Source organism: Pseudonaja textilis, chromosome 1 (genome assembly GCF_049901715.1).
Source record: "Pseudonaja textilis isolate UNSWEBS1 chromosome 1, rPseTex1.2, whole genome shotgun sequence".
Taxonomy (NCBI): domain Eukaryota; kingdom Metazoa; phylum Chordata; class Lepidosauria; order Squamata; family Elapidae; genus Pseudonaja; species Pseudonaja textilis.
In genome coordinates this window covers 53,094,093-53,111,267 of record NC_141990.1, presented here as the reverse complement: position 1 = coordinate 53,111,267, position 17,175 = coordinate 53,094,093, and the positions used below count along the sequence as shown (strand labels likewise).

At 35.0% G+C, this 17,175-nt stretch overlaps 1 protein-coding gene and 1 long non-coding RNA gene across 2 annotated transcripts in view; one reads left to right on the top strand and one right to left on the bottom strand.

The window, feature by feature from the left end:
- The window catches only part of XDH (xanthine dehydrogenase), a 60,660-nt gene extending 51,230 nt beyond the window's left edge, over positions 1-9,430 (bottom strand). The window contains exons 1-2 of the mRNA XM_026695637.2: positions 9,209-9,430; positions 860-917 (exon numbers count right to left, since the gene is read on the bottom strand). Of these exons, the coding sequence (XP_026551422.2) occupies positions 860-917; positions 9,209-9,256 (106 nt within the window). The 5' untranslated portion in view covers positions 9,257-9,430. The remainder of the gene's footprint in view (positions 1-859; positions 918-9,208) is intronic.
- The window catches only part of LOC148127622 (uncharacterized), a 56,196-nt gene continuing 46,363 nt past the window's right edge, over positions 7,343-17,175 (top strand). The window contains exon 1 of the long non-coding RNA XR_015743838.1: positions 7,343-7,538. This is a non-coding gene — a long non-coding RNA (uncharacterized LOC148127622). The remainder of the gene's footprint in view (positions 7,539-17,175) is intronic.

Sequence of the window (17,175 nt, the reverse complement as noted above, 5' to 3'; positions counted from 1 at the left end):
ACCTACAACAGAAAACAGATCCCAGCAAGGGCCACATTCTTTAACACACATGCCAATGATTTATTTAGGTTCGCTCAATCCAGATTTCTGAGCTCCAAATCCACATTTATTGCCTAAGCTAGATTTGTGCAACTTAAATGTAGTTGTTAGTTTGTAGTTGGGCATCAGGTGACCACAACTAGATTTAATTCATGAGAAAAAGAAAGGTAAAGACATCTTTGCAGCACCTGGCATTTTGTCTGGCAGTTTATTGAAGCCTTATTACATTATCCGGGAAATGTATTTTAGCAAAAGGTGTATGCCTGCCACTCCTTAGGAAAACTATTGTTGTTAGGCAACAGATACTGGAGGAAGAGCAGTCATCCTTCATATCCTCCAGTAATGGCCAGCTGTAACCAACAGTTATTGCAACTGGCGGCTGTATAGAAGAATTTAGGATTTGATAATAAGGGATCAGCTGATAAGTAGGAGGTAAGAAGGATTGGGTAGTTGATGGGGCATTGCTTGTGCATTTTGAAATCAGCCATGCTATTTTCCAGGTTAGGCATTGATTTTCCAACATAGGAATCAATGAAAGTAGAAGTAGCTCAGCTTCTTTTGTATTATTCCAATGCAAGACAGAGATGAAAGTTATCCATCTTCTCACACAGAGATTTTACTATCAGTTATGAATGTGTTTTCATTCAGTTTAATTCTGGCAAAACTAAAATATTGGGAAGAACAAAACTAGCAGGCATGAAATCCTCAGAAATCTTTAAACTTATTCTACTGTATGGTCTGCTCCTGAATCCTTAGGCCACCTGGAAATATACGGACTATTTTAAATTCCATGCAGTGCATGATTCTTGAGCATAGATACGTTTCCTTCTAAGGTAGGTCAGCAAAGTAGTTTCTGGATCCACATTCTTTTCCACTATCTAAAAAGAAAAAAGAAAAATAGTTTCGTAAAACATATTTAACTATAAATACATATGTATGCTGCAGCTAACAAACAAACTGATATCATCCATCAGCATCTGATTACATTGTAGAAGTCAGAACATTCCACCATTTGTGAGTGAATTTCACAAACCACCCAGTCTCTTTGATTAAGTACCATTTCTTTCTTTTTTTTGTAAATTTTATTTGAGTTTTCACAAAAAAAATACAAATAAAACATCTTTTTTGAAAGTAGCATGATCCCGGGTTGCATTTCTTTGTACAGACACAAATTCAACTTGATGCTCATTTTTATGTTCTATTCCATATCTTATTACTGTTTTACATTTTCGACATAGCTTCTCCCCTCTTTTAATTTTCTCAATTTTATTTTAATTATCTTGTCTCAATTCAAATCATTATATTTGTATTTTTTGTCTGTCCTGTTTCAATTTCATATTATCTTTTCTTATTAAACAAAGTTTCTCCTGTAGTTGCTAATTGGAGTATGACACCTTTATATCTTTAAAGTTTATCCATCTAACTCTTATTTAGGTTTCAATATATACCTTAAAATTTTAACATTCAATATAATACATAACTTCCATTCGGATTCTGCTTGGTACATTCTTAAAATACATACTATATTCTTTTTAAAAAAGATTATAAATATATGTAATTAAAACAACACATTCCATTCCAATTCAATTCTATCATTAATTCATTAAAATCTTAACTTCTTTAACATTACTTTTCAATTAAATATCATACTTCTATGGGAACAGTTATAAGCTTACCTTGATTAATCCCCCCTCTTCACTTATATTTTATAAAGCATTAACTAATTAAAATGTTCCCGTCCCTTCCTAATTCAATTTTCTCATTTATTTTATTAACAAACTATTTTATCCCTTATTTTAATCACGCATTATTTCCAATTTTCTAAAATTATTTCTATTACTAATATAACAATACAATCTTATGTACCTTTTTCAGTTAAATTTTCACCCATTATCTCTAAATAGGCCCTGTTTCTCTATGTCTTGTTTCAGTCCTTTGTAACTTCTTTTCCTTTCCTTCTTCCTTCTCTTCTCTCTCCCCTTTTTACCCCCTTGTCTCTCTACCTCCATTTCTCTCTTCTGTATTCCCCTCTACTGTTGCTTTCCAATATTGTACTTCTTTTTCAAATTATTTTTCTTTTCTTTGGTTGTTTTTTTAAGTCTTAAATTCTCCATTCTCTTTCCCACCTTTCCTTTTTCTTCCTCACATAGAATTACTTGTTCATTAAAGATGACTTCTTCTTTGTCCCAGTCTTCTTGTTTTACAGACGTTTCTTGTTGTTTCTCATAGTTCCAAATCTCCATTTCTAAGAATTGAAAAACGAAGCCAAAAAACCCCTCCCTTCTTGTGCATCTTCTTTGTACCTTTTAAGTTCCATTTTCAATTCATTCAGAAGTAGTGCCATTGTATAAATTTTTAAACAACCACCCGATTAATTTTAGTCATTCAAGTGCAATAACCAAGAATCCAAAGATCACCAAGTAATCCAAATACACACAAGCTGTTTCTTTTTGCTTTTTTTTTAACTTTCTCTTCCTGGGGCTCTACTGTTTAGTTAAAATTTCAGTTAAAATGTATCTTTTAGAAATCTTGTTAAAGTTTTACTGTAGATTCCTTTCAATTCCAGGCAGTCTCCTCCCTCTTTCCAGATCCTGCCCTTTTATTTTTTTTTCTCTCCTTTCCTGCTTATGTAAAAAAAACATTAGTGTCCAGAAATCTTTGTTATCCCTTTGACATTTTGTTTTATTTTCAGCTTAATTGCCTGTTATTGTCAAAGCGGATTTTTCCGATTTCTTATTTAAGTCTCTTAGTTGTCAGTATAGGGAAAGGGAGAGAAGAAAGAAAAAACCAAACCTTTCCCTTTTCACTTTCCGTCGCTGCTTCAGACTCTTCTTTGGGAATGATGTTATTTTTTTGTAAATTTAATTTCCAGGGTACCTTAGTTGTTGCTTTTGCAATTTAACCCGGTCAGCCAAAACTTTCACTTCTTATCTTCCTCCTGCACATTCTTTTCTGGTCGAGTTCTTCTTTGAGGTGGCCATTTCTGACCACCACTGCAACCGCCTTCATGAAAGGGAGTAATGGCCAGCTGAGGAGGAGAGATGTGGCTCTCCTCAACCCTGCTGGCAGTCTCCCCCCTCTTCACCACCTCTACAGGGTAGCTTAGCCTCAAAACCAGCTGGCTTGGGGCGCTCCAGCGGCGAGCCCAGACTGAAACCGTGCACGATTGCGGATTTCTGTCTGTCGCCAAAGAAACTCAAAACTGGAAGCCCGATTAAGTACCATTTCTTAAAAGAAATATTCCTGCCCTTGAATCAAATAGCATTTATAATATACAACTCCAGATGACAATGATTTTTGGAAGTAATCAGGTTCAGGCCTGATCAATATTGGATAGGAGACATCAACATGTTGCAAGGCAATAGAAAGTCAAAACAAATTGTAGAAAATGACAAAAATAAATCAGTTTTGCATTATTGCCAAGCAAACATTTTGGATGTGTTTATGCAGTCACAAGGAGTTAAGCTCAGTTCAAGGTATATTTACTTTTGCCATGGTGTTCAAACAGGTTTTGGTGCCTTTTATCATTCATTTTTAAAAAGATTTCTTATATATTTCCTTGTTTTGATTTAGGTGTTAATAGTCTTACTGTTTAGTAGAAAGAATAACTTCAGCTTAAATAAATGGGCAATATTTTTAATTAAATTGTAGAATAAAAATCAACTAAGTTTTACCAAAAAAAAAACCTTGTACTAAACACCCTCTGTCACCCTCTGTCACCCACTGAGTGCTAGAAGTAACTCTAGAAATCACAAATTAGGTGTACTTTGTCTCCCTCGTCCAATGTAGTGTACTAGTTGCTCTATGTACAAAAAGCATAGGTTTTCAGTCACGAGCATGCAAAATGTACCAAGATCTGCATGGCACTATCTGTTCTGCTAACATTAACATAATTTCCTTCCTAATGGCAGTACAAGACTGAAAGACACCGAGTCAGGTTGTTTACTCTTCAAAGTAGATTTTATAGCACAGTTACACTGAACTCCTAGCCGCTAATCTTGCCCTACCTTTCTTGCTCTACCTTTCTTGCTCTACCTTTAAGCCAGATTTTTAATTGAATTATTTATCAGCATTTCTCTATAATAGTCCTTCTTGTTGGTTCCTGATTATTTTCAATGTCTTTCTCTGGAAACTTTTCTTTAAGCTATTAAATATCTGCAGTGCCTAATATTGCATAACATGCAAAAATTAACAGTAGTTAATCATCTTATAGTTCAATAGATTGTATGAACCCAGACAGATGGATAACCATTGCACACTCATGGTTAAATGAACTCCTTTTCTAGGGTGGCACAGCAGTAAATTAAAATACAAATGAACCCCAAAAGTTGGATATAATAGGTTAAAATGTGAACTATAATTAGGCCGTTTGAGCAATTTCTAGCTGCTGGGCCCCTGTTGCTACTCACTAAACATGCAGTTTTTCTACCTTAGTTTCTTTAAGTGATATGTGGAAGATGAGATTTTGAGCAGGAGAAAATTTTGACCTTCTGAGCATAGCCAACTTAGTTTTAATTATTAACAATAAAGTTTATTTCTATCTTTTCAGACTAGAATCAATTACAAAACTGCTTTTCAGTTGAAAACTTTGATCCCGGGGTCAAAAAACCAAAAATTTACGCTTGCTTCTCTTCCTCACGAGATACTGAATTACTTTTGTTATTAACAGATTATGTGCTGAGTAGGTCACTGTGTGCTTTAAGTTGTGATGGTGATGATGCACACAAACTAAACATTTGTTAACATTCATTTTGCCTGGACTTGCAAGAATTTTAGGATAGACAAATGCACATTTCTTGGTATAATTTGGTTTACTGCTATAAAAGGTGGCAATTAGTTAAGAAAGCTTTTTTAAAGGAGATTGAGGAAATTGATACTGTCTTTACAAAACCATAATATTTTGTAGCAGTGTGCTCTTCAATAATAATTGCTGGGGAGGTAAGCACAGTCTGTGGAAGCAGAATGCTGGATTACATAAACCTTTGTGTTGATCCAGTAAGACTCAGTATAATGTTAAACAACAAGATCATAATTTCAAATTCTATTTCCTCCTGCATGTTCATTTGTTATGTTTTTAGGAACATAAAAGGAACTACTTGTCACATAAGGATTGAATCAGGACAAAGCTACATTCCTAACAAAAACAAAAAAACAAACCCCTTGTTGCTACTGCCATTGATTTAATGGGAGATCAATTTGCCACCAAGACTATCAGGTGGAAGAAAAAGTTTTGCCCCCAATTTCCTCAACTTTCCCAATCTAGTTTCTTCCACATAAGTAGGTCCTGCAATTCCCATAATTTCTAGCCAGCATCTATAGATCACCTGTTTTGGGAAAGCTGATTTATTGCATATGTACTCAAACAAAGTCAAGCCATTCATGTAATACAGGGATCTTCAAACTTGGCAAGTTTAAGACTTGTGGACTTCAACTCCCAGAATTCCTCCTCCAGTCATGGTAGCTCAGGAATTCTGGAAGTTGAAGTCCACAAGTCTTAAACTTGCCAAGTTTGAAGACCCTTGATGTAATACATCATTGGGACATTAAGCGTATAAGGAGTGGTAAAATAAATGCATATGGTCCTCCTTTAACTGCAGTAGCTATTTTTCTTTTTATATACCTTTATTACAAAATCAATACTAATTAAAAATTTCCAGTCAAATATAAGTGACATTATAGTCATGCTATAATGAAATGGAAAAATAGTATGATTTTGATTGTTGGTTTGAGAAGTTAGATGCTTAATGAACTTCAAATGATAATCAGATAACTAAATATAGGTAGTCCTCAACTTATGACCACAATTGAGCCCAATCCTCTGTTGTTAAGCAAGACAGTTGTTAAATGAATTTTGCCCCATTTTACAACTTTTCTGGCCACGTTTGTTAAGTGAATCAGTGCGATTGTTAAGCTAGTAATACGATTGCTAACTGAATCTGGCTTCTCCATTGACTTTCCTTGTCAGAAGGTTACAAAAGGTGACCACATGATCCTAGGACACACTGCAACCATCATAAATATCAAGCAGTTGTCAAATGTCTGAATTCTGATCACGTGACTTTGGGGATGCTGCAAAAGTTGTAAGTTTGAAAACATAGTCCAAAGTCACTTTTTTCAGTACTGTTCAGTCACTAAATGAATTTTTGTAAGTGTACGGACTACCTGTATTGTTTTTGGCTTGTTTTTTTTTTACATCTTGTCAAATCCTCCTATCACTCATCATGGTGGCCTTGAAGTCAAACTATACCTGTATCATGTCTCCAAGGCATGCTGGAGCCGTGACACCACGCGTTGTGCCATGTCAGACTATGCTATTGAGGGGGGAAGTCCTGTTAACCACCCAACCCGGGGCTTCGACTGTTCGATGGAAATAATGAGCCTTGCTGACGTCACATGCTGAGCTGTTACAGCTTGCGGGCATTTGTAAACAAAGTGATTAGGATGCTGCCTGCTGATCTAGAAAGGGGTGGAGGGTACTTCATAGGCGTAAATACAATGATGGAATATGATAGTTTGTACAAGTATAGTAAATAGAGGTAAACAATTAATGGCTAAAAGCACGGTGTATAAGGTGTTACATGGTGATTGGATGTGATGCAGTAATGCTCCCCGGATGGTGGATAAACTCATTAAGTTAACTGTTGTATAAATACAGCTCTGGCTGTGAGGTGCACCAGAGCTGACTTTAATTCCTTTTGGTTACTCGTTGTTACCTGAATCCGGAGCATTGTATGGACGAATAAAGACTCATTTGATTATTACCTTGAGAGCTTTGTTTCCCTTCCTGTCTGGAATTTGGCGAAACAGCTGACAACCTGCTATTTACAATATCAGGCTGCCAAAAATAGAGACAAGGTAACCTTTCCCATCAACTGCAATATATTGTGTTCTGGTCAACTCATTCTCCGAGTTTGCTGAAATGCTCCATCTCTACTTTGTGCCTCTTCACCATCTTTCTGTTTTTGAAGGATCTGAAGAAACTTGCACCACAAAGCCTGTTTACGTCAAGGTGACTATCACAGAACTCATGCATCTTTTACTTACAGCCTGGACTCATTTTATGAAACAAGTAATCCAAATTATCTCCCAAACTTTTCTTGAGCTTGAGCTGCAAAATCAATACTGGCACCATTTCAGAGGATTTTTGACTCATGGAAAAGACACAGCTGATACTATATGGGGGGGAGGGAGGATTTGCAAGGGTTTCAGTTAATGTTTAATTCTGTGAAAGGCTGGAACAAACGCTTTTGCGCATTTTGTATCACGAGTCATTAACCTGTCTGTCAGCCAATATATTCAGTGTGGTTTTCAATTGGCCACCCTCTAAAGAAGATGTACATTGTGAATGCTGCCAGAATTGTTTACATGAAGACAAGGGCTCTAGAATCATCTAGATGAGTGGCCTGCTTGTAACTATCAATATATTGCCTATTCTGCTTGATCTGGTAGCAGCTCTTGAAGAATTCAAAAGGGGGAGGAGGAACTTTTCCAGATGTCTGGTAAGCTTTTTTAGTTAAAGATCTATGGGCTGAACAGGTCTTTCCTACATACAAAGACTACAGTCTTCCGAGCAATGATCTATTGGGACAGGACAAAAAGATGTTGGAACAGGACTATACTTTTCTCTTTATTTCAAGAAGCTCATAGTTAGAAAAAGACAAGGGAAAAGAAAAGACCTCCTCTGTTGGGATAATTGCTACAGAAATTTAAAGAAGCTGTGTTGATTGTGTCATTCTGCTCTCCGGTTTAATTGAGCACAAGCAAAAACAATATCCTCCTCTGACTACAGATTAATTCAGTTACAAACCACAGTGTTTTTAAGGAAGTAAGAACAGTGACTTTGTATGCATTGTTGATACAACCTACACAATCCCCATCCTGGCTGCGTGTCCCATTCATTAACTCTATATGATAGACCTATGGTAGAGCAATTGCTCTATATCTTTTTTTAAGGGAAGCATCAGTCAAATGCTCAGCCATAAAAGCAGAATTTGATCGTGTTATATGAGATTAATCTAATTCTAAGCTATTTATAAGGTTGCGAAAAGGGAGCTTTTAACTTTGTTTCAATTCATGAACTACATCCTGGCAGCCAGAGCATATTCTATGCAGAATCTGGCAGGAAAAATTTTCTGAAGCAAACCAGGACATTGCAATACAGTATATTTTTCTCTAAAATTCATCAGGAATGGAATAATCTACCTGTTCCTCCAGCTGCAGCCTGGAGCCTATCTGTTATTGGTAATCACTAACTTTTAATCTCACTGTCGAACAGAAAAATAGGGCTCTGGCGGGGAGAATAGGGCTTACTTTTATGATGCAGTTCATCTTGGATATTAATATGCTAACTAAAAGGCAACCAAGGACAGGGTCAGGAAAAGCTGAAGGCAACCAAGAAATATGTATGTTATTTATTTGATTGCATACTTTACTATGTAGCAGATGAGATTGCATTAATTGTCTTACTTTGGTGGTTTTCTGCTGTTTTAATTCAGCTTTGTTAGGGTTTATTGAGCATTTGCTCAGCACTAATTTGTAAATGACATTTTTATAAAAGTGATGTTCCCTGACTTAAGTAAAATCTTTATCAATGTAAAAATGGAACAGAAATAGCCTGAAAAGTGCTATGCTTTTTCCTCCCCTTTGATTTAAAGAAACATTGGATCCATTAAAAAGTTTAATTTGTTTTCTAACACAAGCATCTCCAATTGCCATAATGACAGCTATTCATTATTAAAAGGAGCCCCTGTGGTGCACTGGTTAGAGTGCAGTTCTGCAAGCTACCTCTGCAGCCAGCTGCCTACAATTTGGCAGTTCAAATCCCACCAGTCTCAAGGTTAATTCAGCTTTCCATCCTTTCGAGATGGGTAAAATGAGGACACAAATTGTTGGCGGTAATATGCTGATTCTGTAAACTGCTTAGAGAGGACTGTAAAGCACTATAAAGCAGTATATAAGTCTAAGTGCTATTGCTATTCATCAGCTATCACTGTTTCTTCATTCCTTTGTCATTTATTGAAAAGGTCAATAAATATCTTAAAGACTTGTCTTAAATCCAATCTTTGAGCAATGCTTTTGCCATCTGCTAAAGAGGGAAAAGAGCCATGGGAATAATCCATGAACTAAGATGCAAGAAGAAATGTTATAAGAAACACAGGTTCTTTCCTACCTTCTTGCCATTTACAAAGAAGACCAGTTCATTCTTTTCTGGGACCATTTTGCGCTTCTTCTGAATGGAAAATAGGAATAAGTTCTTGGATCACACTCTCTAAAGTTGCCCAACACAGCTGCAGCCTCAATCCCAGAGATATCAAAACAGACAATATGAGGCTTTCTTAGGAATCTTTCATCTTATATTGCAACACTGGAAGAGTCCAAGTTATAAAAGAACCACCCAGAGGCGTGTCCGCTACACTTGGCTGAGATTTCATACTCTAAAGGAAAAACAGAAAAAAAGTAGTCTCCACCCCTTTCTGTGCCCTGAAATTCGATGCAGTTTTCTATAGTTCAGGCAGCCAAACTTTGGCAGGAGAACAAGATTGCTCAAAATTAATGTCTCTTATATGTTCTTCCACTTGTGGCGTATGTCTACCATAACTGATTCTAGAAGAGCGGCTCTTGAACTATTTGACCCAATTTCCTCCTTTCCCAGTCTCGAATCATGTCCTTACCTCCATTAAAAAGAGCCCAGACTATTATTTCACAAGCTGCAGCTCAGACAGGATTCTTGACACACAAACAAGCAATTGCAAATTGCTTCATTGGATATGCTCAGATTATCCACTGGGGGTAATTAATGCCACTTTAGAACCAATGTGTCACATCATAACTTACAATAACTTTGTTAGTTTTTCTCAACTTTTGCTTTTAAAAAGCTGTCCGAACCTAAGGAATCTGTGCTTATAAGCTATATAATTAGACTGTAACTTAAAATACAAATTAGATATATTCATCCAATTGATTTTGTAATTCTCAAATCCTTGTAATTACAATATGTTAATTAAAACAAGTGAATGCATTCCTCTTGGGCAATTATGCTTCTGCATGGTTAGGGTTCGGCTCTGTCATCAGGACTTGAGATTTAGTCTTCTGAACTTTTGGACTCACGCTAGAGCCCATCCTCAGGGAATTTTACTCTAGCATAATGTGTTGCTTTCTAGCAGAATTATGCTTCTATTGGATGACTCTTAACTGTGATACGAACTACTGTCCGGTAGTTCTCTTGAGCAAAAATAATTCTTCAATCAACTTACAAAGGTTTTATTCAAGTTAAATGCTTTCCTTTCATAGCTCTCAAAAACAGCTATAGCATCTATTATTTAATTTTGAAAAGATTGGCATTAAGTGGTCAGCATCAAATCAAGCATGACCTAATTATAATTTATTTGTATTCTCCTCCTCTTTCTAAATAAAATATAAGTATACCTGTAAGAAAAATCCTGTTTAAATTGATGATCAGTTATAACACTTCCTGAGACCCTTATGATAATTCCCCTGCAATTCTTATTGTTACTAATAATTAGTAGTAGTCCTTCATTTTTAAAAGGAATATTATGCAACACATAGCTACATTCCTCAGCTTTTACTAGAGTATTCCGAAACATGTGTATACATGCATTAAGCACATATTTGAAGTAATGTTTGTGCATATGACGAATTAGACTTTCATTATCACAGATGCATTTCAAAGGTGTAGTTGATGAAGCAGTATTCCAAAACTCAAATATATCCAAACTCCACATGCAAATGCATCAATAATTCTGAAACAATTGGTTAAGCAAGTTGGAAGTTGATATTATCCATGTTCATAGCAACCTGGTTGGATTTCCAATATCATGCTTCTTAGTATTTTTGATACAGTACAGTATAGCTCAGGAAAATATAAACCCTGAAATATTTGTAGTGTCACACAAACTTTAATTATATTTCAACCATATTTTAGGCCATGTCTTTAAAGGCACACAGTGTAGCAATCTCAAATTTATCAGACTTGGATATGTTTACTTCCTGGGTGATGGATTGCCTGACACCCTTTTGGCAACCTTGACATTGGCAAAGAAAGCTAGAGAGATTAAAAATACTTAAACATTTACTCACTCTACTTAATGATGAAAAGGAAAGTAGAACATTTTCTCATCTGAACTTCCTGCTAACCAGTGGTGGTATTCAGCAGGTTCTGACCAGTTCTGGAGAACCAATAGTGGAAATTTTGAGTAGTTCAGAGAATCGGCAAATACCCCCTCTGACTGTCTCCACCCCATCTATTCTCTGCCTTCTGAGTCCCAGCTGATTGGCTGGGTCTTATTTTGTTCCCCTGCACAGAAGAAGGGAGCTGGAAAGCAGGTTAGTGGGGGGGGGGAGGGAATGGGGATTTTGCAGTAACCTTCCCCTGCCATGTCCACCAAGCCACACCTACCAAGCCAAGCCATGCCCACCAAGCCACACTCACAGAACTGGTAGTAAAAAATTTGAATCCCACCACTGATGCTAAACCAGTGTGTAGCCAAAAATGTGGCCAAATGGCCTCTACATTCTTTATCCCTGCCTTTTTAATGATCCAAACAATAGAAATTTAAGTACAGAGTGCATATTCTGCAAGCCAAATATCTCAGTTTCATCCTTGGTATTTTCAGTCTATGCATCTCAGACTGAAGAAGAAAAAGAACAGGAAGATGTTCAAAAACAGAGGCACAGACCACGCACTAGGCATAATGGGTTAATGAACTGATTTATTAGATGATAATTTAATGTTCTTAAAACTTTTCCTTCTTAGCTGGCCAGATAAGAGCACCAAAGTCACTTAAAACCTGCTAATCATGTGTGTAAGAAATGAAGAATAAAGCTGAGACATGGCTGTAAGGCCAATTACTCCTGTAAAAAATGAAGACTCTCTATATTAGAGGTCTCCAAACTTGGCAACTTTAAAACTTGTGGACTTCAACTCCCAGAATTCTGGGAGTTGAAGTCCACAAGTCTTAAAGTTGCCAAATTTGAAGACTCATGCTATATATTATCAAGAAACAAAGCAAAAAAAATGAGAATTGGTTTAGATTCGCCAGTGACTTTGATAAGATTCTCTAAAATGAGGTAAACTCGTAATCAAATTAGACCTTATGTTTAGCAAATAAACCAGTGAAAGAGTCCATGCCCATTTGCAGGGAGAAGACTTTGGGTTTTAAAAAGATTAAGGCTTTTAGAATGAGCTGAGGCTTGCAATGAATACTAAAAACACTCCCAATCTCACAGTACTTTGAGACAGGTGCAGAACAAGAAGAATGTCAATGAAGTGGTCAGTTTGCTTCTTGGAGAAGGTAACTAGATGGTGACAGACAACAGGGAGAAGGTTGAACTGCTTAATTCCGATTTTGCTTCTGACTTTTTGCAAAGGAAAAATGTGCTCCAATCTGTCAGAATATGTACAACAGGGGACTGAAGGGAAATGCAAGTCAAAATTGGCATGAAGGTGGTAAGAGAGCACTTACTTGCTTTGAATAAATTCAAGTCACTGAGACTGGATGGATTACATCCCCTTGCACATGCAATCAAGATAAGATAGATGTGAAAATAGATGTGAGACTGTAGACCCTTATCTTGGCTGCATAAAATTGATAGAAATATATTGATATAAAGGTATGGCTCTATCTCTACAATGAAGAACCTTGAGAAAGATTTTAGCTGTATTCCAGGATTTTCATATGTAGCTTTTCAAATAAATGTATTTAATTCAGAGAGCAGAAATATCCTATTTGAACAATCATAGTACCCCCAAAATATGCTTATTAAATATATGTTTTTAAAAAGCAAAATAAAATAAAAGGTCATTGAAAATAGCAACACAGTTGCCAATAGATTATTAACACTATCTTAATTTAAATCTTTTTTTTAAATTTTTATTGGTTTTTTTAAGACGAACATAGACAAACAAAACATAAAAATATCAAGCCATCTTCCATATATATACATACAGTGTGCCGGTTGGTTTACAAGTTGTTTTGTGCTTCCATTTCATTGTCTTCAATTATAATTACATTGTATATATTCTCATATTTTCAATCAAGTATTAAATACATTAATATCATTGTTAATCAATCATTTGACTATACTTTTATTTATTCATGTTTTATGAAATAATCATATTTTACTTAAATTGTTTTGTGACAGTTCATATTATCATCTCAAATCTATCCTACAATCATTTTGTAGATGTAATAAGAAAAGAATACAGCTTTATATATTATTTTCTAAGAATCTACATATTTCATTACCATGTTTCATTTTCTAACCATTGATAGAATAGATCCCAGATTTTATAAAATTGTTTATCATCTTGTTCTCTGATTTCAAATGTCAATCTACTCATTTCAGCACATTTCAATATTTTCTTAATGATTTCCTCCTGTGATGGTATTTTCCCATTTTTCCAATTTTTAGCAAATACAATCCTAGCCACTGTTAATACATTTACAATCAGGTATTTCAAGTCTTTACTATATATTTCAGGTAAAATTCCCAATAAAAATATCTCTGGTTTCAAATCTAGATGCTTTTTTGTCATTTTTTTCCAACCACGTGTGGATTTTAGTCCAATATTTTTTAGCATCCGCACAAGTCCACCACATATGATAATATGAGTCAGGTGTCTGATGACATTTCCAACATTTTTCTGATTTGTTCTTGAACATTCTTGCTATTCTTGTCAGGGGAAAATGCCACCTGTAAAACATCTTATACAAATTTTCTTTATATGCTGTTGACATTGTCATTTTATAATTTTGAAACCACAATTTTTGCCATTTCTCTAGATCAATCCCATATCCAAAATTCTTCCCCCAAGCAATCATTGTTTCTTTAACTTGTTCTTCTTCTAGTTTAATTTCTAATAAATATCCATATAATTTTTTAATCACTTTTTCATCAGTACCTGTCAAAATCTTATCTAAATCAGTCAGTTTATCATAGAAGCCTTCTGTTTTAGAGTCTTTCTCCTACCTTGAATGTATTTGCGCATATGAAAAACAATTCATCTTTATACCTTGTTCCTCTAATTTTTGTATAGATTTAAGTTCACCCTTTTCATTCAATATTTCACCATATCTAACTGTTTGTTCCTTTTTATATATTATAGGATAAGAAAATGCTTCAGTAGTTGATAGCCGGACTGGAATTTTCACATAACATTGTCTTTTAATCTTCTCCCAGTTTAACCACAGAGACTCCCATATATAATGTCTTCTAAAATACCCCTGTGATTTAGTTCCTTTATACCATAGAAAAGGATGCCACCCCAACAACAGATCATGTGCTTCTAGTGTCAACAATCTAGTGTTTCTTAATGTTATCCATTCCTTAACCCACATCAAATTTGTAGCTTGGTAATACAACTCCCAATTAGGCAAACAAAATCCTCCTCTTATTCTAGCATCTTGCAAGAGCTTTAGCTTTATTCTCGCTTTCTTTCTTTGCCATATATATTTCAACACGATTTTATTTAAATCTTCAAAGTAGTCTTTTCCAAACCTGATTGGAATTGTTTGGAACAAATATAAAATTCAAATATAAAATTCTATTCATCTTGATTGTTGATATTCTCCCTATTAATGACAGTTGTAAATTTTCCCATTTCACCAATTCTAACGCTATCTGCTGCTTACGTTTGCTATAATTATTCTCTTTTAGTGTACTGCATCTTGCTATCAAATGTATCCCCAAGTACTTAATCTTATTTGTAACCTGAATTTTCAATAGATCTGCCAGTTCTTCCTTTTGTCTTGATAGCATATTCTTTGTCAAGATCTTTGTCTTATCTTTGTTTATTTTCAAACCAGCCACTTTTCCATATGCCTCTATCTTTTCTATCAATTTTGATGCTGTTTCTAGTGGGTCTTCTAAAATGAAAACCAGATCATCTGCAAATGCTTGCAACTTAAATTCTTCCTGTTTAATTTTCATCCCTTTTATATCCTTTTCTTCTCTAATATTTCTGTTTAGCACTTCCAAGGCTAACACAAACAACAGAGGTGATATAGGCACCCTTGTCTTGTTCCTTTTCTTATATCAATAGAGTCTGTCAGTTCTCCTTCTATCATTACCGTTGCCGTTTGCTTATGATATATAACTTCTATTGCTTGAATACATTTTTTAGCAAAGCCCATCTGTTCCAGTTGTAATAACATGAATTGCCAATTCACATTATCAAATGCCTTCTGTGCATCTAGAAATATCAAAGCCATTTGTTTTTCAGGGTGTGCCTCATACTATTCCAAAGTGACCAAGATTACTCTCATATTATCTTTAATTTGTCTTTTTGGCAGAAATCCATTTTGATCAGGATGGATAAAATCGTTTAAGTATTTTTTAAGTCTTTCTGCCAATATTGAAGCAAAAATTTTATAATCTGCATTTAGCAAGGAAATTGGTCTATAGTTCTTGATTTGTAATGGATCGGCCTCCTCTTTTGGGACAAGTGTAATATAAGCTTCTGACCATGATTTAGGTATCTTCTTCTTTAACATAACTTCATTCACAACTTCTAGCAATGGAAGGTTCAATGATTCTTGTAGTGTTTTATTAAATTCTGCCAGAAATCCATCTGGGCCTGGTGCCTTTCCATTATTTTGCTTCTTGAGTGCTTCAGTTAACTCCATCATCATTATATTGCTTTCTAACATTGTTTCAATCTCTTTAGGTATCTGGGGTAAATTAGCATTCTGCAAATACTGTTCAACTCTTTCCTCATCAATATTCTCTTGTGTGTATAGTTTCCCATAATAGTCTCGTATGATTTCCTTCTTCTCTTTACTACCATAGCAAACTTGGCCCTGGTCATCTATTAGTTGCAATATTTTCCTTGATTCTTTCTCCTTTCTCAATTTATATGCTAACCATCTACCTGGTTTATTTGCATCTTCAAAATAGTTCTGTTTAGCACCATTTTCTGTGCTAATTCTTCTTTTTCTATTTGACCCATTTTATGTTTGATTATATCCATTTTTAACTTAATGTCCTTTTTCTGAGGCATTTTCTGTAGCTCTTTTTCAAGTCCTTTATACTCATCCTCTAATGCCTTAGAGGCTAGTCTTTTCATGGTATTTCTTTTCCTTGTATAGTCTATTATCAAGCCTTTGGCATATGCCTTCATTGTATCCCATACATTCTGGATTGATGTATCTTCTTTTTGTTTTCTCTAAAGAAGAAAGCCAGTTCTTTCTCCATCCACTGTGTGAAGTCTTTTTCCTTTAAAATAGTATTATTTAACATCCATCTAGATCTTCTTCTTTGTCCTTTCCATTTAATTGTCATTGGATTGTGTTCTGCCCAAGTACTTGTTTCAATATTTATTTCTTGAATATTAGTTATTAATTCTGTTGACATCAATATCATATCTATTCTGGATCATGATAAGTGCCTATTTGAATAGAAGGTGTATTGTTTAGTTTTAGCATTTCTTTCTCTCCATGCATCTTTTAGGTTTATTTCATCTACCATTTTAAAAAAAGACAGTCCAGTTTATTATCTACAATTCCATTAAAATCTCCCATCATAATTATATTAGCATAGTCCAGTTCAATTATTTTCATGTGTAATTTTTCATGTGTAATTTTTTATAAAATTCTTGATTGTCATTCGGGGCATAGATTGCAATCAGGAGTGTTTTCATATTATTGTCCATTATTTCCACCATTAGTGTTCTTCCATCGTCATCAATATAGATCAATTTCGCTGGGATAATATCTTTAATGTATAAAACCACTCCTCTTTTCTTGCATTGTGTCAAAGAAGTAAAGATTTTCCCTAATTTTGGTTGTATCAACAGTTGTTCATGTTGCTTTTTGATATGTACTTCTTGTAGGCAGATTATATCAAATTTTAATTTCTCTAATTTATGGAAAGTTTTCCTTCTTTTAACAGCTGAGTTAAGTCCAGTTATATTAATTGTAATCAGTTTTTTCTCTTCCATGATTATATTTTGTAGTTAGGTTTAGCAGCTCTCATAGATCTTGGTTCACATTGATCTTTGGCTTCCACCTTTCCACCTACTGCACCTTCTTCTTTTTCAGTCGCCATTTGGCAATCCTCTTGGAATTCAATTAGTGAGATTTCTTTTTCTGCCTCTTCCTCTTTCCCTCCAAAAAATTC